The sequence below is a fragment of the Meleagris gallopavo genome, chromosome 7 (genome assembly GCF_905368555.1).
Source record: "Meleagris gallopavo chromosome 7, MGAL_WU_HG_1.1, whole genome shotgun sequence".
NCBI classification, from domain to species: Eukaryota; Metazoa; Chordata; class Aves; order Galliformes; family Phasianidae; genus Meleagris; species Meleagris gallopavo.
In genome coordinates this window covers 26,312,408-26,335,151 of record NC_139410.1, presented here as the reverse complement: position 1 = coordinate 26,335,151, position 22,744 = coordinate 26,312,408, and the positions used below count along the sequence as shown (strand labels likewise).

Sequence of the window (22,744 nt, the reverse complement as noted above, 5' to 3'; positions counted from 1 at the left end):
ATTGTACCTCCTGATGCTAACAGGAACACTGCTGTCACCACATTTGTGGGTCCCCAACTCTGAACCACCAACTACCACTGCTGAAGACCCTGGGCTACCCAGAATGACTCATACACCCCCAGCACAGTCCCACTGGTGCAGTAAAACATGTCTATTGTAAGCCACTTTTCTTAAGCTATATTATCACAATGGCTTGCAGCATTTTCCACATTTTCACTTCCTCATACTAGCTTAATTTTAACAGCATTTCCTTGGCTGCAAGAAACAAGGGAGAACCTTCATAACTCTACAAAACCTGAGAGCTGGAGCTGGCTGCTAAAGGCAGTCGTCTATCACTAGACGAGCTCTGCTCCCTCCAGCTGCTCCACCAGCTTCAATGATGTGCTGATTTGCACCATCTGAATACCAACTATTTAGAAAAAGGCGTACATAAACACACTTGTTCTGTCTCCCTCTCTCAAATTCTATTCCCACATGCTCATTCAGCCCCCCGAATATTTACAACTGCAAATAGCTGCCTTTAGGCAGAAGAAGATGCTTTCAACATCGCTCAAGTCACAACAGGAAACACAGACTTTGTGAAAATGACTAGTGATTCAGGGTGCCTTGATCTGCTGCTTGTTTCTGCAAGATACTCTAAAGGCTCTAACTGAAGGCTGAAGTAGCAACGAAAACTGCACACTTGGCACATACATTTTTTATAAAACAACTAAAGTCAGACCTTTTATGAGACATTAAGTTCAGGCACCCAAGATCACTGGAAATTTAAGTTGGCGTTTTTAATGAGGACAAGATCTGTGCATTTGCATTGATTTTGGTCCACAGTTAGTCTCCAATTACAGATGAAATGCACTTGTAAAATGCAAGGCATGCAAGCTGAAAAACAAACATTAGGCAATCTCTCTGTGCTAGTTTAGCCAGTCTCAGCAGGGTAGTTTTGTTTGCTCTTTTGAGCAGAGGGAATGAGGGAGAGATGGCTGATCCCAAACCATTACATTTTGTAAATAATGAAAAGTACATAAAAGGTAAAGTGCATGAAGTTCAGTGCCTTACTTTTTCAGCCACTCTGCTATATCTGCCGCAGTAGCACCATAGTTCTCAAAATGGAACAGGAACTTTCCTTTCCTATTAAAGCAACAAAACAAGGTTTAGTCCTTGCCTTGAAGATAAGAACATGCAATTATAGCTGAGTGTATGATTTCCAAAAGAGTAGCAAAATATAACTGACTCAAAATAGCAGATTGTAGGATATCCACGGACATTGTATTCTTCCTTTATCCTTTCAAATTCAGCAGAGTAAACGTTCATTCCTGCAAGAACCTGAAAAAACAGAACACAATTATATTGATTCCTATAATGCAGTAGTAACATCATGAAGCAAAACCAAGCAAGCTCTAGGCAGATTCTGATTTAAGTCATATTGCTGTAAAACTAGAGGGACTTCATAAAGGCAATGGAGTGTTTCCAATTTTGACCAAGGGAAGACAGAGCAATATTTGAGCCTAGTCCATAGAAAACACACACCATTCATCTTGTCACCTATTCATTTCTCTTGCAGAATCTCCATTTCCTTGTATTCACCCACTAACGGAATCACCAAAAAGAAATTCTCTCAATCTCACTACTTGTGCTCTCCCTATGCATTTGTATTTTAAGCTACAATTCTAACTAGATCTTTTTCCTCTTCTGCAAGTACACAGCTTGGTTCATATCCAAACATTAACCAGGACACAAGTTCCACCACACTTCTTTGGTTTCCACTCCAGCAACAATTTTACAATCTCAGCTCATGTCCAGATGTACCTGACCAAGTACTGGCTTTATCCCAGTTTAAAACTGTGCTTAATGAACGACGGGGGGGGGGGGGGGGGGGGGAGGAAATAGGTATTCAGTGTAAAAGTAAAACATGGCATTTTAAATACATTAACTGCCTGACTGGTAGGGTGCAGTGACAGTTGAAATAGTCTTGTCTTACAGATACTTGAAGGTGGGTACAGAAGCAGAGCAACTTTACAGACAGTGAAACACAGAGTCTCTCTTCCCTTTCTTCAGGATCTGTTCCAATCTACCCTCCAACCCAGCAGTCCATCCCAAGCTCCAGGCTCAGGGTTCCTGTGCCCTATCCAACTGCCTTTCAGATTTTTGACCTGAAAAATCTGAGGATGGCACTAATTCTGATTTTCCGTGGGTGTGAGTTTCACATGAGGCTGTTCTGCAGCCAACCTCCAGCCAGCCAGTTGCTGAGATACAACCTCAAGATTAGCTTAGGTTTAATGGCACTGACAGCTTAAATCATTTCAGCAGCAGGGCTTTAATCCAAACTCCTCCTCCTCCATCCCCCTCCAAAAACAGGATTTTCTCCTTCCAGCTGAAATATCACATCAGAATTTAATACCAGGTTCCTGATGCAGCAAACTGAATAGACCAACCAAATGTGCTCAGAGCCAGCATGAAATAAATCTTACAGAACACAATCCCTGCTTGAAGGTCAACCTTTTCCAAGAGTGTGCTGGGAAGTCAGAAGAAGATACTGTTTTCTCTCACCTATCCTGAGAAAGGTGAAAGGAAAGTTAACTGAGAGGAGTACAGAAATAGGATCTATTCTGGCTGGTCCAGTCTCTTTGAATTTTCCTTGTAATTCTAAAAATCAGATTGACTTAATTCATTTCAGATACCAAGAATCAATTCTCCCTTTCCCTTACCCTATATGCCACCTCTTGAGGACAGGTAAATTCAACAGGACCAACTGAACTGCATCCAGCCAGACTGGTGACTGAGAAGAGACAAGAACCTGGATTCATACTGGTGTTCATATATCATATGAAGCATAACTGGACAGAAGCCCATTACAATGGGATTCATTTTTAATGACAAAAGTTACTGCTTTACCTGGCCTATAATCACATAATTACGTACCACTAAGACTGGCAGGGGCCATGAGCACACTTTCTACCCAAATTCTGGATCCTCCCTCTATACTTAAGTTTCTCCTGCTTAGATGTTTAGCTAATTTGCTTTTAGCAAATGACTATAAGACTAACTGTAATTGAAGTTTATTACCTCTTGCAACGTCCACAGCAAACAGAGGATCAGTTTATTCCTTTCATCTCTGCAGTGACATTTGACATATTTCAACACTTCATCTGCTTCCAAACAAGCTATAATCTAAATCCATAGCTGGTCATATCTTATGGGACTCTGACTATTCCTGTTCTCCTGCAACATTCACACATTGCTTAAAACTCCTTTCAATAGGGTTGCTTCAGATTTCAGCTTCACAGCACTAGGAAGGCTGCAAGGGTGATGAGTTTAATGAACACATTAACCAAAGCTGATTTTGACTTCTAAAGTAAGGGTAGGAGCTTCTAAAGTCTCCAGTTTTTACAAAAAAAGAACCAGAGGAAAGCACTTAAGCACACACTCAAGCACCTCTTTACTGGGTAAAGCCTTCTGGTGCACTCAAAGTCAACAGAAATTAAGCAGATGAAGTTCTTTGCTACCCACCAGTTCCTGCTTGCATTTGGGCCATAGCACGCCAGCAACAGACACTCACCAGAGCCCACCTGCCACAAATCATGGGAATCTTTTGTGCCAAGAATATAATATGTCATCTTCACCTCACGTAGAGCTGCTCTTTTCCAATGCAGAAAGAAACTGCAAACTCTAAGCGTAATACTGAATGTGCCACTCAGCTTTCCTTTCAGCAACAGCACTGGAACATAAAAGGACTAGTCCCAAAAGAATCTAACAACCAACAACAGATACAGTTCACCTTTTCATTTTTAGGACCTATGAAATAGGCAACAAGTTATTTCATTTTCCTGCTATCTAGTGGTAATAATCACTTTTAAGCCTGGCACATTCTGACAGCTAATGACAGGTCTGATTAAAAGGCCAAAACTTCATTCCATCCAAACCAATCATAAACTTTCCAGCAATGTCTGTTCTGGAGGTCAATGCTGCTTTCAGGCAATGCATAGCCAGTTTACGATGGGTACAGCACAGTAGATTTTAGAAGTGACAGAATCTGTACACATCCCACTCAGAAATCTAATTAGGTCAGATTTAGATGAACGGATACATGTGAAAGACACTGGAGGCAGTGGCATAACCCTGATCCTGCACTGAAACCACCTGAAAGCCAAAAGCACCTCTAACCTGTGCAGCACCTCTGAGCTGGGCAGGATTAGCCTAGAACTATAGAAACTATTTCTGAGAGAGGAAGAAAAAAGTAGAAGAGATCTTGCGTTTAAGTTCTCTGACTTGTATTTAATGAAAACAGAATGATATGTGGACAAGGCAAAGGATAATTCCAGAATGATACAGTGTTTTGCAGCATGCCTCCTTTCTGACATTATCTGTGTAGGTGTTCATGCTTCTAATTCCTGTCCACCCACACCTCATGATGGACCTGCCATGCAGGACGGGAGCACCATTCCACAGAAAGCAGCACACCCTCCTCCAAGGAGAGAGGGAATTTCAATGCTGCCTGGCTAGATAGAAGCATGCTAGAAAATATATCCTAAATAAATCTGAACAACTCCCACTGCTTTTAGCCCTAAGCAAGCAAGGATTTAAAGAAAACACTTGAAAAACAACTAGCTGGGAGAAGGTGGGGAAGTGTGAGCACTCTCAGTGCTTGAGAGATGTGCTGACCTGAGCCTCCCTAGCAATGCACTGTGGTGCTTCATTTCTTCCCCATCATATGCTGCCTCTCCTAAGGAAACCTGAAAACTCTTACAGGAACTGGTTCAATGGGTAGGATCAGAACAGATCCAGCCTGACCTATGGAATTTATTATAAGCCTATTTCTGTGCCACTCCAGTATTAGGGGTATTACACAAATTATGCACAAAGCATAAGATCTTGACTTGACAAGCATCTTCAACTTGCTTAGCAGTCAATATGACTTATTAGTACCAGGTAACTAAGTTATTGTTATTGCTGTAACATGATTTTATTAGGATCAAATTTTGTTTTCATTTCAGCCCAGTATAAATTGTTTGTTAACAAAGCTATAGTAAAACTAACTATTAATGCTTAAGCTCACTTGCTAGGAGAACAATCAAGCTAACAAAGGGTAATACCCATGCCATGACACTGACTCTCCACTGAAAAAGTTGATTAATTATTATTATAAAGACATCCATCCTGAAGTCCTCTATGAAACATCAAACTGAAAAGCTAACCAAATCCAATACGGCAAACATTTACTCATCTTACCAAAACAAGCTGAGGAAGCCCACAGACTAACCAGTTAGGAGCAGATCAACTACAGAATGTCAGAACCCATTTTTCCCTGCAGAAGTCACACCAGATAGAAATGGCAAGTGAGTTAACACCTCATTCTTCAAAATTTTAATACGAATTAAAAAAAAAAAAAAAAAAAAAAGAGAATCCTGAGTGGTTCTGGAATAACATCATTCATTTCTGGCTTTACTTTGGCCCAATTAAAAATTCCCCACTTCAATAAATATTTGTGGTTTTAAATCCTAAAAAAAAAAAAAAAAAAAAAAAAAAAAAAAAAAAAGCATCTAAAAGGGCTTTTCGTATTTCATATAAATTTTATCTTCTCACTTACATATTTACCCTTCAGTTCTGTGGCTGCCTGCTGAAAAGACGGCATCATTCTCTTACAAACACCACACCCTGATTAAAGAAAAAAAGAAATTATGTAAGCAATATGTCAACAACCCCATTCAGATTCTTCTACAGGACCTACATTCTAAAGCATGTTAAACTACACATTTTTTATTTTAAAAAAAATATTTTTTTTAAATCCGTACTTTTTTCCACTAATTATTAGATTTTTATTTTCTAAGAACATTGCTTCTTGTTATATGCTATATGTTACATGAAAGTTTTTCACATTACTCATTTCTCATCCTTGTTTTGGAATGAGCAACACCATCTATATTTTCAGGCTTGAAGCTGAAACCACACTGGAATGCAGGCTGAAAGATGTTTTACTCATCAAGTCAAATGAAAAGCTTCATGCATTTTGAACGGGCATTCTAGTGACCAGGAAAGTTAGAATTAGTCTTTTATCAGTGGGGAGGAGGGGGGAAGGGAAAAAAATAAAAATAATAATAAAAAAAAATCAGGATATACTTCAGATACACCTCAGTTTTAAAAGTCTTTGCAACTGATTTAAGACACTTCATAAACACATTAAACAGACTTCAAAAGTTAAGTTGTGCTCTGTTAACAGAGATGATAACTGGGGAGAAGCAACAGCCCTTATAAGATGCAAGAACTTTATGTGCTGGGGAAGAGAAACAGTGAGTAAGGAAGGAAGACAAGCTGGAGTACACTAAGAGCTTTTTGATGACGCTCTTGAGCACTAAGCAGATTAGCAATAAATCACCTTGTAAGCAGCAGGTTTCACCCTTGCCAAGTAAAATATGCACACGCACACTGGGAACTGAGGGAGGGGAGAGAGCATGAAACAAAGCAAGCTGCAGCCATGCACTTCAGGCACTTATTGTAGAGACTCTTGGTCCACCACAGGACAGATGTCAACTCTTTCTTCCTGGTGAAGAGAGAATGGTTTTGAAAATAACTTTCATAAAAGAAGATTTTGCAGCCCCTGGTTTAGGATCACACCAGCGTGCCTGGAAAGAACATCCTTTAATCAGAGGAAAGAGCTCATTTCTGTGGTCTTTTCACCTTTGATCTCTTTGCTCCAGTTGCCAATGAGGTTGTTAAATTAGTGCTGGTTCAAGCAATGATTTCTTGGTTGGCAAGGACCACTCATTTGAGGTATACTGAAGTCTCAACTTCATCCAAACCACTGGACAGGCATCAAAAGATATAAGCCATTAACACCATCTTTTGAATCCTCTGTTTCTGCTTTCTTTAACAACCTCAGGCTACAAATTTCCCCTAACTACATATCTCTCTCCCTTGGGAACCTCTCCCTGGACTCCCCTCTCCAGTTCAGGCACGTGTCAGCCTCCTCCCCCAGACTTCACTCATGCTCCTTCTGCTGCCTCGGGCTCCCTGATCCCAAACCTACCTCAGAGCAACCTGTCCTGACCATGCATTTTCACGCTACACTGTTCAGGACTCTGATAAGCCATGTGGGCATACCTCAAGGGTAACTTCAAAAAACTCATTTCTCATCTGTTATTTTCTCTTGTATTCTGAGTGAAAAGTGTTTGCTTGCTTTTTTAATTGAACACATACTAGTTTTTCCACTAGGTAACATCTCCATTTTTAAAGTCTTGTTTTCAATGACATTTTAAACAGCTCATTTTTGTTGCCAAAAGCAGACTGTCTTTTGCAGGATTCTTCTTTGGCAGAGTTAGCTCTAAGTAAATCTGAATGCCTGTAAGTATATCTAATTTTTCATATTTAGTGCTGTCTGACTTATATTAAAGTCAGAAAGTAGAGTGAATGGGCTTCAAATGGCAGGTAATAATATCTTCTGAGGAAAAGGCTTGCCTTTGCTCTGAGTTGTTTCACTCAGATCAAGCATTCCTGAAATATTAAAGAAACTACATTTAAGTTTGCAGTCACTTTCATCTCCCTCCGCACTAGCATGTAATCAAAGAATCCATTTCCTGAATCTGCCACAATGGATTTCCAACAAAGCTTGCAATGAAGCTGAAAAAATGAGGCAGCTGTCTTCCTCATGCCTTCCCAGACAAAGACTCCGATGTCCTCTCCTACCAAAGACCCCCTTGGCTCACCCCTTGCACATAAGGAAAAGCAGAACTCCCTTTAGCAATCACCTTGGATTTGCTGCCGCCAGGTACAAACAGTAACACTACAAGACAGCAATCCACAGCTCCAGCTCCCCAAAGCGAGTGCTTTAATGCAACTGCTGGACGTATTCTGCCTGTAGTAAGCAGAGCGAGAGTAAGGAAAGAAAAACTGGATAAGAGTCAAGTCAGAAGGTCTCATGTATTAAATAAAAGATGAGGGAGTTAAGAATCGTGAAATCAGAGGGGGGAAAAACCTTACAAGTAGGCTTCCTTCACAGCAGTTCAGAAAGCAGCAAAGGTATTACAGCACTGCAGACTAGCAGGTGTTTTGCCACTTCAAAGACCAGAAACTGGAAGGAGGAGGGTTTCTGGGGGAACGGTTCAAAGAGAACCAAAGGCTAGATAAGGCACATTTAAGGCAGAGACTCAGTCGTGGAAAACAATTATTCACGATACAGGTAAACTGCGCCGGTGCTGTGCAGCAAAGCGCCTGCCATGAGGCGAGGCACAGGCAGAGCGGGCCTGTGGTCCCCTGCTGACACGGCCAGGGCAGGCTGCAGGCGTGCTACAGAGCGTGAAGGCCCTGTGCTGCTGCTAATTTAATTAAAGAAAAAACACCCTCTTACTGATGCATTATGCTAAGTCTTGGGACATTCTGGCCGTCTTGGAGGTACTCTCAGGAGACTAAAAAAGGTAGGATGGCGTTTCAGTCAATAATTACCAGAGAAAATACACTCAAACACTAGATATTGCTGCCATGGGGCACTCATTTTAGAAGAGAAACAACTAATGAAATGCTAGCAATGCCTTGCATGAATTTCATGATCAGGACAGCACTGGGAGGCTTTTCCAGCTTAAGGCACACATTCACGCCTTTCTCATGGCTGCCCTTCTTTCCAGCTGAGCAACAGCTCCAGCACAGCAGTATTTTGTTCTAAAGAGCTGGAAAGCCTCTAACACACCTGTCACCAGTTGTAAATCTGCAAAAGCTGAATAAGCAGCCAATGCAATGACAAGCTCGGAGCAGTGCAGTGACAATGTCACAAAAGAAACAGAGCAACCCCAATGATTCTTCTCTTTCCTTCCTGCCACCCTACCAACGAACCCCATATTCAAGATACTCCTGCTGGGGACAATTGAAACATCCAGTAGAAAAAAAAATTGAACATGGAGTAGAAAAAGTATTCCTGCTCTTGATTATTCCCACTACCTGCAGAATAAATGGAGTTACTGAGAACAAATAGAGCTTCTTTCTATTCCAGGGGCTACTCTAGAGAGCTTTTGTTTGTGTATAACTGCTTGTTTTATGCTGCAGCCCAAAGTGCAAAAGTAAAAAGCACGTGGAATATTCATCTGCATTTCCAGCTCCATATAGACCAGAGGGCTAGACCCTCTCAGAAAGTAGTATTAACACATGAGCTCAGCATATCACACTTCTGTCTACTATCATACATATTTAGGAAGGACAACAAGTAAAAAACTTACATGAACTAGATGCTCAACACAAGACTGAGACAAAGGGAAAAAACACTGTCAGCCTAGGATGCAGCAGAGGAACGAGGGGAAAACTGAACACAAACAGGCAAACACCACATGGATTTCAATGATGACGACAGTATAAGATGGTGTCAGTGAAACACAAGCGAGGCTTCCAGTCAGACTTGAACATTTCTCAGTGAAGTTGACAGCAAGATGTGCTACATTACTTACATGGGGCATAGAACATCATCAGAAGGGGTCTGTCTTCCTTCTTCAGAAGCCTTCGTAATTCCTAGCGAACGAACCAAACAAACAAAGTACAGGCCTACATAAACATACACTTTTGTTAAACTTTAAAAAGTCAACATTTTAGTAGAATTTATTCTCTTTTATTTGGGGGAAATGAAGAGGTCATACTTCCAAACAAACAAGACTCAAGTTTCTTCTGCCTGCTGAACTTTAAGTTGAAAGGAGATGACAGAACATCTTATAGACTCAAATATTTCTAAATAGCTAAGACCAGCATTTTTGGAGTCCAGATGTGAAAGTTGTACTGTTTCATCCATTCTCAACTCAGAATCTGCAACCTAACGAAAAAAAACATATTCCAATTCAATAAGTTGGACTCAGTAATAAACAAAGTTTTCAATTCCACACTACGAAATAGAATAGGCCATAAGAATAGATTTTTTACTACCAGCATGGTAGAAAAAAACAGATCAAGTTTTCAAATTGAACACAATCCTTGGAAGACTTATAATAGAGTACAGAAGGTAAACATTAAAAATTAATCTTCCTACAAAAACAGAATGTCAAAATAACTGTTTCTAATATTAAAAATGAAAGCTAGATAATTGAAAAGGCCCTTTACAAAATACCAGCTAGTGCCCAATCAATTAAAGTTTTAAAAATCAATAGACTAGAAAACTAATACAAAAGACCAAGCTGATAATATTAGAGAGAATATCATGAGTAGCTCTCTGGTGGTGCTAGCTTATTAAGGTACTTTCATCTTATTTACAGCTTTTCCACTTGCCACTGCAGATGGTTACTGTACAAGGTTAAATCACTCAAGACCCAAATTCTGCTCCTACGTGCTCCAGACTTCCTGAAAAGACCTCAGGCACATGAGAGAATCTAAGCTTTAATGACAACCTGCAGTTTTAAGAATAACATTTTTATCTCTTACCTGCATCCTGCAGCAACTGCATCTTGCAAACTGCTACACTTTGAGACAAACATGTCCCTTCTATTACAGCATCCATAATGACTTGATGCTTGCTATGTAGTTCACAGACTAACACCATGACCACACACAGGGTAGAGGAAAGAAGGAAGGAAGCAGGAGACCTTGCTCTATCATAATCCACAAATTTTGTTATGTCCCTTTAACAACTGTGTACTGTAGAATTTCCTTCCAAAGGAAATAACTGTGCTTCGTTAAGAGTTTATACAAACATGCACACTCCCCACATCCCACACAATTACAAAACACACAGAACATCTCTTCAGTTGTCATACCTTTTCACTGTCAACATGCACAATGTCTTTGGCTTCAGGATCTTCCTCCCACAATGGAGCGCCTTCTGGATCTTTGAGAAAGGCCACAATAGACTGTAGGAAACAGGAAAAACAGCTTTTAAAGCAAAACAAATGAGAACCTGAACTCAAACTCAAATCCATACTGTCATGTGAATCCCACGCAATAAACACTTTTGCTTTTCCATTTTTACACGTTTGCTATAATGAAATTGAACACAAATCTCTTGTTGCAGAATTAAGTGATGCGCTGGTGCTTAACTTCCTTACAAATGATATACTCACTTAATGGTGCCCATTTCTATTACAAAACTGGGGAAAGTTGTGTGGAGGTGGACCAACACATAGTCAACAGCTTCAAGGATCCTTCAGAGAGCTGTTTCAGTGGTAGTAGATCTGCAATATTTCCACAGCTGGTCCCTGGCTTAGCAGGAAAGATTTCTCTATGTAGAGGTTACGTTCCATGCCCTTAACTGGATCTGTATAACCTTTAGATCCAGAAGTACCAGCTGTAGGGCACACTGATACTCACATAGCAAAAGCAATGAATTCCAAACTTATAGATGAGACTAAGCTTTTGGTCAATGGGAAAATAATCTACCAACAGTCTCCCCTATGATCCATTCAACTAGAAACTGCATTTAATGGATTTTTAAGGAGTATAACAAAGAAACATAGTAAGAGAAGCCAGAAATGTGAAGCACTTTGATTCTGCAGCTCCGATATTTGATAAGCTGAGTATATATGCACACTGTACTTGACTGATGTGCTTATTCCCTTAATCACAAAAATACTTCCTACTGGTTCAAATCTCAGACTGAACCTGAGGAAAACTTCAGTCCTCTGAAGTCAATGAGAGGCTGGCTCTCCACAGATTTCGGCAGAGCATCACTGCCCGAAGTTTCCAGCTATGTGTGAAGGTGTTGGTTTCATCACTTATCCCCAGGTGTCTGTGCTATAGAAAACACAACACCTGGATTTTTATGATCACTTACAGCTCAGATTGACCTTGTTTTCTTTCTCTGTGGCACTCTGTCCACTTGCAGGCATGCATCCACTCCCAGACAAGAACTTTGCTGTCAATAACACAGCGAGGTCCAAGAGGAAGGTGCTGATCTGGTGACAACAACAGGACCCGAGGGACACAGCTCCACGCCATTCAGGTTTGTAACCCACCTTCTCAAGAGCAGGTTATCAGTACACCTGGTGACACATGCCACTGAAACAGACTCAAGAGACAGTTCTGCCATCTTTCTGTCTTTGGTAGGTTTGCACTTGTACAACACTCCAACAGCTTATCAACAGATAGTAGAGTTCAGCTCATCTTCCTGCATCTCAGCTGGTACGACAAGACTTGGGAGGATTCACAGCTTACAGCATTATTGCATTAATGACTGTCTACTCGCCCAGCTAACATTAAAGAGATTTGTCTTATAGTAAGAGGCAGCATTTATTAGTCACTAGACAACAACCAAAGCACTTAATGTACCCAGTAAGAAGATCTAAGGGGTGAGTAGCTGTTTTGGGACCACAAACACTTTACGTAGAATAAATTTGTTTTAATGTGGCATTAGCAGAGAAATGAGCTATCAAGAAGAAGTCTGAGTAACAGTGCAGTTACAGCTGTAAAAAGCTCTAAAACTACAGGCATCAGCATCCCAAACAATGCTGTAAGAAAACTTAATAACATATAGAGAAAGGAGAGGGCAGGAAGACCAAACCAGGAAGATATTCCAACCTTAGGAACACTGCATCAATTCTGCTTGCCCTTGGTCTGCACAGACCTCAAATGTACGCTGCTGGGGAAGAGAGAGGGGTCAGCATTTTAAACAGCTAATGAGTGCAATTGACTGCTAGTTTCAAGAATTCCTGTGTGCCAAGTTCAATGATGTAGAAACAGATGTGGTTAGAGAATGAGGGATTAAAGAGATTTAATTCTTGCAGCTTCTCCCTCTCAGCCAAGAAAGAAAAAATTAGATGTGTAATGTCTTCTGGCATGAGCAGGCAGCGCGGTGCCTCACACTCATTACTCCGCTCTGTGAAGAGCGTTTCTTGTGCGCTTTTAAACAGCAAAGAAAAATCCCCACAAACAAACCACAGTACTATCTAATTGCAGAAAAACAGTGGTCCCTGGGTGCTGAGTTCGAGACCTGAGCAAGGTCCAGGACACAGCACAGCAGCTCCCATGCTGCAGAACCAGCTCCACTCTTGCCTTGCCGTGATGGGGTCAGGACATGCTTTGATATCCGGCTTTGCAACCCCGGCAGGCCCACATTGGGCTGTTACCCACTGCCTGAGCCCCTGCAACAGCTCTGAACATCAAATACCAATTCAGTAGAACACAGGATGTGGCTGTGTCCAGTAGATGTTGCCAAAATCAAGCCAGTTTTAATAGTAGAATAGCTGGCTATCATTTATGGGTTTTAACCCGAAAAAAATAAATATGGAAACACATCATGCACTTTTTGCTCCTTTCAAGTATAGCATCTCTACTGCATTAATAAGGAAACTTTCCTTAATTACACACACACGTCCTACAAGAGCAAACTTGAAAAGGATACAGACTTTAGAGCTGGTCTAATTTACTGGGTTAGTCCATTCCCTTGGCCAGTAGGTTTACACTTGAAAGAATTTTCTCCATTTTAGAAAGACAGTAAAATTCTCCCTGTATTTTACCCTCCAGAAAAGGTTTCAGAGAATAATAAACACAGCCTGGATACTGGCCTTATGGCAGTATGGCAATTAGGATATGATGTGGTTAAAGTAACCAGTTAAAATCAAAAAGTGATCTAACCTCGGACATCCAACAGCAGATCACTACAGATACCCGGCAGAAAAACTATGCCATTTTTATCTTGCGTACTCAGTTTCTGGAAAAAAGTATTGGAGTTTATTGGCTCTGTACCAGCTGTCGTATTTGTACCTCTGTGCTTGCTATCAATGGATATATACTTTGACTATCTAATGCCGATTTTAAGACTTAAATTCTTAGCTTTCACAACATATGGCTATATGTACCATAACTTTTTTTTAAAACATTGCAGAGTTGTTAGAAATCAGCTGCCTCAAAATGTCACCGCTTGCACCAACATTTCAAGAAAAAGCAGGTAATTGTACCATTCCTAAAGCTACTCACAGTTACACGTACATCGATCACAATCCCCCTCCCACTGTCTTTTTCCCAAGCTCCCCCAAAGATACTCAAGGCACTGATACTTCTGACCCAGTGTTATTGCCCTTCTATGGTACCTTGGTATGTGCCACTCACTGTGGCCACCAAGAATTACATACTTGATGCAAGACAATGAACTCAGATGGTGGAGTAACATCTCCTGTTCCACTCTCTGTTCCTTTACTAATCATTTGACTTTTTCACTCTTGCTAAGCCAGTATTTTCAGGGCAACCACATCCGGGCAACTAATTCAAATCCTATTACAACAACCTGCTGATACTTCAGCATAGTTGGAGTTGTGTCCCTCTATCCCTCTTGTATTTGTTATCCCACAAGTTCTTGCTTTCCTACTGACAAGCCACTGGTATTGTGAGCCTTCTCAACTCTTTAAAGAGATTTTTTTTTTTTTTTTAAACTATTCTTAAAAATTTTTCATGATCAAACTTAATTCTCTTGCCATCCATCTTCTTTATCAGACTCTCCAACAGCTCAGATCCTAACCAAGGTCTCAGCAGCAGGGGTTCTGACTACTGACATCTCCTCACTGCAGGGCACTGTGCTATCTTTCATTCCTCATTTTTCTAAGAGTTAACCCACAAGGACCCTTCTAATTACGTAAGGATTTAGTCACTTGAAAAAATGAAAAGCTTTTCTTAAAAGCCTAAGTACGCTATCAGCTGGATCAGCCCTATCTATGAAACTGCTGATTACTTCAGAAGAATCCTTTTACAGTAATGAAGCACTTCCTCCTCAGAATTGCGTCCACTATTCTCCAAAACATCACACAAATATTAATGTCTACAGAATGCCTGGAAGAAGATCCCAGTTTTATTGCCACACACTTGCTGAATGACATGAAACAAGTCCTTTAATGTCTGTTCCTCATTCTGCCCACTTGTCCATAAAATGGGTATGAAACTCAGTGTAATGATATCCCCTCTGCTGCTTGCTGTTTCTAGCGTACTAAGAGACTTCTCACAAACGCAGCAAAAGGTAAGAAAGAAGGGCCATTGCCTGAATACAAGAAGGCATGGAGAAGTGGTGCAGAGGGAGAAATACAAACAGTATTCACACAGCCATGAGCAGCAGAACAAATAAACAATCAGCTGAGTTCTTTGACCACTGCCCGGATCAGCTGAGTTCTTTGACCACTGCCCGGCTCTGATGCGCTGCCCAATCTGTAAATCATTAGCAGTTCTTTCAGAGAGGTTGTTAATTTAAGAAGGAGTAGAGATTGTGGAAGACAGGAGCTTCAGAACCTGTTCTGTCCAAACTAAACTCACACATCCCGTGTGTGTCTATGGGGTCACTCTAGACATGCTTTCTCCTCACCAGCCAGAAAGAAACACCTAAAGGTAGGAGGGAAGGGGAAAAATATATCACAAAATGGCAACTAAAAGAATAAATGCTGTTCCTGTTCTGCTATGATCACATCTCAGCTGGAACAGTCCCTGGGGCTCCGCAGGTGCATTCCAGTTCATCCTCTCTGTAAGGAAGAGTCACAGCACTAATTCCTGGTTGCAGTGTTGTATGGAGAGCAGGAAAGACGTTTTAACGAGTATTCAAACCACCCACATCTAGGCAACTAATCAGTCTACTTCACCCCACCACCCACCAGGAGGAAAAAATAAAAATAAAAAGCATCAGGTGCATTTCCTCACTAAGTACACAAGGAGCCTGAGGCATTTGCTGACAGGGCTGGCTTATCCAACCCAGGCAGCATTTTTGCTGCAGGAGAGGTGAAGATGCACAGTTCTGTTCTTCTCACTTCATGTGAATCCTGCTGAATGGATGATTCAAGTCATAGTTTATTTCCAAGACAAGCCTCTTCATCATCTACCCCACAACAACTCTGGCTGTGGAAGGAAGGTAACAGAGGAAGCATGCTTAGAAGTGGGCACTCTGACAGAATAGAGTTCACAGAACACTGCACACAGACTTTCCTCCATCCCAGTCCAAATCCTTGAACAAGGCAGAGGAAAGATGTAAATCTAATTCTGACAGCCTGGATTGACTCATCAAGCTTCAGTGACTGTGCAGAGCCCAAGTTTGCTGAAGAAGAGAAAGAAAAACAAATTGCCACCAGAACTGGGTGGAAGTTATTTCTGGAAGCCAAATCATCACGTGCCCCACATGAGGATACTCCCAGCACCTCACTGGGGATTTGCTGAGGAAGGCTGCTCACTTTCACCTTGCTTACTGTGCTTTCAGTCTGTCATTCCCTCAATCAGTCAAATTTCATATCTTTCCCACTGTGCTCACAGAACACTGCTTCCGGCTGCTTTGTCTCAAGATTCGGAGAAAACGGGAAGTCATTTCATCCCCCTTGCGCTCTGGGCACATCCATAGAAACTGCAGTTCCATGATCAAAGAGCAGGCCACTCAACTCCTGGAAATTTATAAACGCAAGGCCTAAAAACCTCAGAGAAATTTCCATAAAAAAAAATTCAGTATCAGCTAATACTTTCAGTCATATTGCCATCAATAGGACCTGGTAATGAAAATAAGAAAATCCCTATTTGTAACCAGCTTGGAAGCGAACTCCCAATTTATATGACTGTTTAACATGGGTTCAATCTTGTTAATACACAGCTTTTCTGGATCTGTGGTTGGCAGATGCATGCATCCACAAAAGCCCTTAGGTCATTCTGACAGCTGCTTATGAAGATTAACCACCCTCCCTTTCATGCCTTCAGCGTGAAAAAATATCAACACCTGTGTTTAACCCACAAATCTCTCTCCCATACCTAAACCAAATAATAATCAAATATTTAAATTTACCTTCAAGGTGACAGCTCTGTTATATTCAGTATGAAATGCACCATCCCTGTAGAACAAGGAGTGGGTAACAGTGTTAACTTACAGTAGCATTGCTGGAAATCACACAGCTCCCTCACTTCTAACTAACCAGAGTAAAATTATCCTGCCAAAGCCACAGAACCCAGTAGAATTTACACCACAGCAATTTAAGCAGGGGAGGAAAAGGGAAAACTGAGGATAAAGGCAGGGTGCAAAACAGCGTGTCATGCAAACAGGTCTCTCCTCTCTGAAGCTTTAACAATCAAATTTAATTTAATAAAATTTTAATAAAAATAAGGCATGATCTTTGGAGATGCAGCTGCTTGGTATCTCTTACATTTTACAGTACTCCCACTCTATTATTCTCAGGAAGAAGATATCTTGCTATCTCATTCCATTTTCCTCTCTCCAAGTACTTTACAAAGTACTATCTCAAGTTAGAAGAGGAGCAGAGTGGTGAAGCCAACTGTCCAAGACACATGCCAGTAGGCAAGTGACAGAAAAAGCAAGAGATACAAATCTCAGCCATCAGCCCTGTGCATTGGGTAGTTTTAGTCTATTGGGCACCTCTCCCACAAGCCCAGATCATGTACTCTCTTCAACAGCACAATAAATTTATCTTAACTTCTGTTACAACACATGCTTCTAAACTGAAGAAACAGCAAGCAACTTCACATGTCAGAGGGCATAGTAGAAATAACTTCTCATGCTGCAGCAAAATGAAGCTGTAAGGAAAACAAATGGTCCTAACAGGGGCATCAACAATTAGGAACTACAAATCCCAGCCCAGCACTCACTTATAATGGAGTAATTCCACTCCTTTCTCCTTTGAATTAGGATCTACTTTCATCTTCTTGCATAATTTTCGGCTCTCAGTGTCACTGCAAAAAACACATATTGGAAGAAAAACAGTTACAAGAGAAAGAAATCAAATGCATTCAGTTCTGAGAACTCATTGCTCTGCTTCCTCAAAAGCATTAGTAGTACCTAATGGTTATTTAGAAGCAGCTCAGCCAAGTTTTGGGGAAAAGACAATTAAATTCCTCAGTTTGCCTGGCAAGACACAGTGGACTGTGTTAAATCCCCATTCCGATGTCATGCTCCAACCAGCAGAAAATGAGACCATCCTAGCATGTCTAAGTACCTCAGCTGACATTCTATTCAAGGGGTTAACATAAAATTTAGGAAGTCAACATTTAAGATGACGATATTCTTAATACACTGATGATCAAATACCACTATTTATGAAAAGATTCAAAGACAAAAGCTGACTTGCTTTTCGTATCTGGCAGAAGATACCACGAAGATATCTTGGTTTTATCTCCATGCCCAGATCACACGTGGCTAGCTTTAAAAAGTTCCAAATTTTGGAGCAACCCCGTACGAGAAGTGTGTCCTGGAGCCACAACAGGCAGGCAGAGGGAAGGTGGGGGTTTTCAAACTGGAAAAAAAGAAAGAGTTCACTTTGTGTTTCTGGCACAACCCAGATTAGGCTAAAGAAAAAGACCGTGGGAGCAAACTGTGCCTTTGGTGAGGCAGGCAGGGGAAGGGTCTGTGCTGACTAACTGCTGTCCTCAACAACACAGGAGTGCAGCTGCTAAGTCTGCTTCAAGCTGCAGTGGATATGAAGCCAGGCACAGACCTGGGGAGATGTGTGAAACAGTGAACTACAAAGAGAAGTGGATGATCCACTGATGAGACTATCCTTTGCATCGACAAACTGCAAGATTAAAAACCTTGGGAAATTTGTTCCCAGCAGAGGACAACTTGTACTTTTTGTGCAGATAAATCAATTTAGAAAATGAAAACACTGGAAACCCATCAAGTTTAAACCAATTAGGGACACATTAGAGAGCCCAAGATACAAGGGCTCCACCAAATGAAGGGCTGCTGGCAGCACTGGTTCTAATTCCCCCAATGTTCTCCAGCTGCCTTGGAACAACAAAGAAGTTTGCAAAGTGCTGCAAATGAGAGCCGGCCTTTGTGGAAATCTCCACAATGATTATCTTTAGATGGAAATGAGAAAGGCTATAATATGGACACGTGCACCAACAGCAGAACATTACAATGAAATGAGTATTTTAAGGAACTAATGAAGCACGTAACCACTTTACCAGTAAGAAGTGCCTGTAAGCTCTGCTGTCGAGAAGCAAACTTCTGTAAGAGTATTACTGAACATGTCTGTTCTCCATTGTCAGATTATAGCTAAAGCAACACCACAAACATATCTCTGTCCTACCAAACCAAGTTACAATCCCAATAGCCTGGATTTATAGTCTTGCCGAAGAAGTCTGCAACAACATCAAGTCCAGGAGCCAGAAGCTCCCTGCCTTCACTCACCTGCAGTCCTCCAGCAGTCCCAGAGACTAAAACTAGGGGGTTCAAGAGTCAACAAACATCAGGAGGCAGCACAGCTTCTGACCACCCTCGCATCTTATCCAGACAAGATCAAGGTGCATGGAGAAGACCTCGTGGAACTGCTGGAGTTAACTGCTTGGCAATCAGCTCATGTCAGTCCACAGTAAGGCCAGTTAACATTTCTAAATACTGTTCTAAACACTCCCAGAAGTTTCCAGGACATAGGTGCATTTACGGCCACCTCAGCTTTGTCGAGAGGAACGTTAGAAGGTGGTTGCAGGGAACAAATGCAATGCTGAACACCTGGCTTCGGCAACAGGTTCTGTCAAACCCTGAGACAAGCAGAGGACCAAAACCGGTGCAGAAACAATTCTGCTGCCAGTTCTGCCATCAATTCAGGCAACTTCAAATTGGAGAGAAACAGGGAAATTTTCTTCATGTATCAGTTAAGAGATTGAAAGGCTTACTCATCTCAAAACAGTTTTGCAAGGTTTGTCATTGGAAAAGCTACAAAATATTACTACCGAGACGCACTCATAAGCAAACCACTAGCAACTCCTCGCACCCTAGTTCCTACCAATTCTCTTCCTGCTTGCATGAGTTTCTATTAAAAAAGGAAAGATAAGAACAACTGTTTCACTGGAAGGACCAGACTCTGAGCCCACTCTGCTCTCAGAATTGCTCCGTTTGTAGAGATCCATGTAGCTGCTTCAATGCACATCCATTATCACAGGAAGGCAAGCAGCAGTTTGCTCCAGTCTTTCTCTGGCTATGCATTGGTCTGATTGTCTGCACCAGTGCATTGGGAATTCAGTTTGTTTATGCAATCTATGTGCACTGATGCAAGGGATGGATGAGGAGCAAACTCCCAGAATAGGAGATTTCTAAATATGAATCAACAATTTTTTTATGCATCAGTGCAGATTTCTGCCCATGCCAGACCCACCAATTCAGATGTTGTATTAACGTTTCTTTGGAAAAAAAAAAAAAAAAAAAGATGTGCAGAAATGGCAGAGATGGATGCATTTTTTTTTCTTCTGCTTTTGCTTACAGCCAGACAAAAAAAAAACCTGTAAAGAGCAACTCTGTACTGACAGCACTTGGTAATGACCATTATCCTTAATGAGAGTAAATATCAACACAGATGCAGCCTCTGCTCTGAGATTTGTCTCCTTTGGATCTCAGCCAACAGCCTCTCTCTGAAGATGAGCTCCTCAGCTCTCACATGGGAGAAGGTAATGAGGACTCCAGTTCTTACAATTTAATTACACCACTTGAAGAGGCAGAGCAAGAGTTTGTTTCAAGGGCTGGAAATGGAAGGTAGGGGTGGAACATCAGCCCTCTGCCATCCCAGGCAAGGCACTCCAGACAAGGTACCAGGTTCAGGAAATGTTAGCTTGAGGATGGGTCCGTGATGGTGCTACCAGCAGCCATCTTTAGCTGCCTCGTGACAGAGCAATTTGGGCCCCACAGATCCCACCCGTGCTACTGCTGAAGGGGTCCAACTTCATTCTGTTTCACCCTATATGCAGTACAGCAAATGGGATATGGTCAAATCTCAAGTGGGGCAGCAGTACGGTACCCTTCATCTCCTACAAACACAATCCACATACTCCCCACTCCTACAGAATCAGCCTGGAGCTGCAAAACACTCCTTTGCTGGAGAAGCAAAGGCATGGCAACTTGTTCAAAAGAACAATAAAATAAAGGGTCTAAGTTGACCTACCTAAGCAAGGAGTCTGAATGACAAGGACAGCACGCATCACAGGAACACCTCACCCTTCCCAAGCACATTGCAGCCTCCTCGGCTTTTCTGTCATTTGGGGTTGTGACGGAGTTGGCAGAAAGCCCCAAAAGCAGCACTCCCTGCAAACCTCTGGAGTCTCCTGTCAGCGTTAGTGTGCATGAGTGATCACTTTGCACAGGCAGCCATCTGCTGCCGGGCTGGGATGAGGCCGAGGGGCTTGCAACAGAGTTCTGACCACCTCTGGATCACAATCAGCAAAGCCAGCACCTGAGAGGGACACGCTCCCACTGGTGCTGCTCAAGAACAGGGTGTGATGCTCTGCCCGCAGGTGGGGAGCTGGAGGCTCAAAGCCAGGAGGATGGGGACATGGTGAGAACCTGGTGACAGGAGCTTACCCAGAGAAAAGGCCTTGCCACACTGCAGCAAAAGAATTCAGAAAGGGAGTGAACAGAGGCCTAAACAAGACAGGAAGAATGCAAAAATACGGTACAGGAACTGGGCTGCATATGTCCACAATGATTTCTAAATATAAAACAGGTCCAATCTGGGTGGAACTTGACTAAGAGACAGTGCCCAATCCCTACTCACAGGAAATTCAGGTATTGTCCTGGCAGGTTCAGAAGGCAGCAGGGTAAAGCCAAGCACCTGCAGCACCATTCCTTCCCACAAGCACCAACAAGGTCTTCTTCAGCTGCCCACATGCTCCCTTTATTGTGGTATGCTGACCACCAGGCTCTAACCAAGGTAAGAGACCGACCCTACAGCCACATCAGCCTGTGGGCAGGGAGAAGCTGGAACAACTGTCAGATCCTCGCTCAGAAAATGCCAAAGCTGCCCTCAGGAAAAGCTCATGCCTGCTGTTGCCAACTAGCAGCACTGAGTGCATGTGCTGTGTGTGGCCACATTATCTCAGTGGTGCTGGCATTCACAACACCTTGAAGTACAGCCTGGACCAAACCTTCTGATTTAAGTGAAGCGAGTAATAAACAACACCATGGCAGCATTGATTTAAGTACCAAGGTCGTAGTATTTGTTCACACAGAAACTATCTTGCTTTCCTATCAGCATAACACATAACCACATGAACCACAGATCTCTCAGACTGTAAACAGATTTTATCTGCACATCTCCAAAAAAGGGCTCAGCAAAGCACATAAGCCATGCTTCAGCATCTCTTACATTCCAGATGCACCTGCAGACCAGCAGGATGGAGACTGCATTGTACTGTCCCAGCAGCTGAGGACAGTACAGGATGAAACTAGACAAATAAGGAGAAGGTACAAGCACTGAGATCAGGGTGTTCTGCCCACAGAATAAGCCTTCCCATGCTGGAAAAAAGCTTTGGAAGGCATCAGTGAAAGCTGCCATCAGGTTAGCAGTGTGCTCTCTCATTATTGCCTCTATTGTTTAATTGCTTTCATTCTCTTATGGTGAAAGCCATCACACAGAGCACAGCTCCAGTTTTATCTTCAGGGACCTGCAATTTCAGAGCAGCCCTCAGAAATGAATTATCACAAAGGGCTTCCAGCCCAATGCACAGCCTTTGCAGTGCCCTCAGGCTATCCTCCCACCCTCTCCAGACAACAGACTGACGAACATCCTGAGAAAGCAGGGAGCTGAGACCCTGCCAAACAACTCACTGAGCTTGTGACCCAAAAAAGCATGATGCCAGAAATTTCCACAAGCCACATGATCAACTGAAACCAGATAGACCCCTCAAACCCCATTCTTCTCAGGCTGTGGGTGCTGCCTCTGTACCACCTCTTTTCCCAGTCTGGAAGCTACTGCAACCCCTGCTGCTCACAGCACATCCCACTTGTGAGGCTCCTCCTGTTTTCTAATGATCCCAGATGACTTTGCTGTGTCACTCTCAAGACAGATCTGAAATAGGAGAATAAAAGGGAAAAAAAAATTCACTTCTCAATCCATCAGCCTCGCTT

The 22,744-nt window shown here is 42.1% G+C and overlaps 1 protein-coding gene across 1 annotated transcript in view; it reads right to left on the bottom strand.

Annotated features, from left to right (window-relative positions):
- The window catches only part of PDIA5 (protein disulfide isomerase family A member 5), a 93,310-nt gene that overhangs the window by 51,105 nt on the left and 19,461 nt on the right, over nucleotides 1–22,744 (bottom strand). Inside the window, exons 4-10 of the mRNA XM_085227592.1 lie at nucleotides 17,497–17,580; nucleotides 16,682–16,727; nucleotides 10,710–10,802; nucleotides 9,420–9,480; nucleotides 5,582–5,649; nucleotides 1,229–1,320; nucleotides 1,054–1,125 (exon numbers count right to left, since the gene is read on the bottom strand). Coding sequence (XP_085083718.1) covers nucleotides 1,054–1,125; nucleotides 1,229–1,320; nucleotides 5,582–5,649; nucleotides 9,420–9,480; nucleotides 10,710–10,802; nucleotides 16,682–16,727; nucleotides 17,497–17,580 — 516 coding nt within the window. The remainder of the gene's footprint in view (nucleotides 1–1,053; nucleotides 1,126–1,228; nucleotides 1,321–5,581; nucleotides 5,650–9,419; nucleotides 9,481–10,709; nucleotides 10,803–16,681; nucleotides 16,728–17,496; nucleotides 17,581–22,744) is intronic.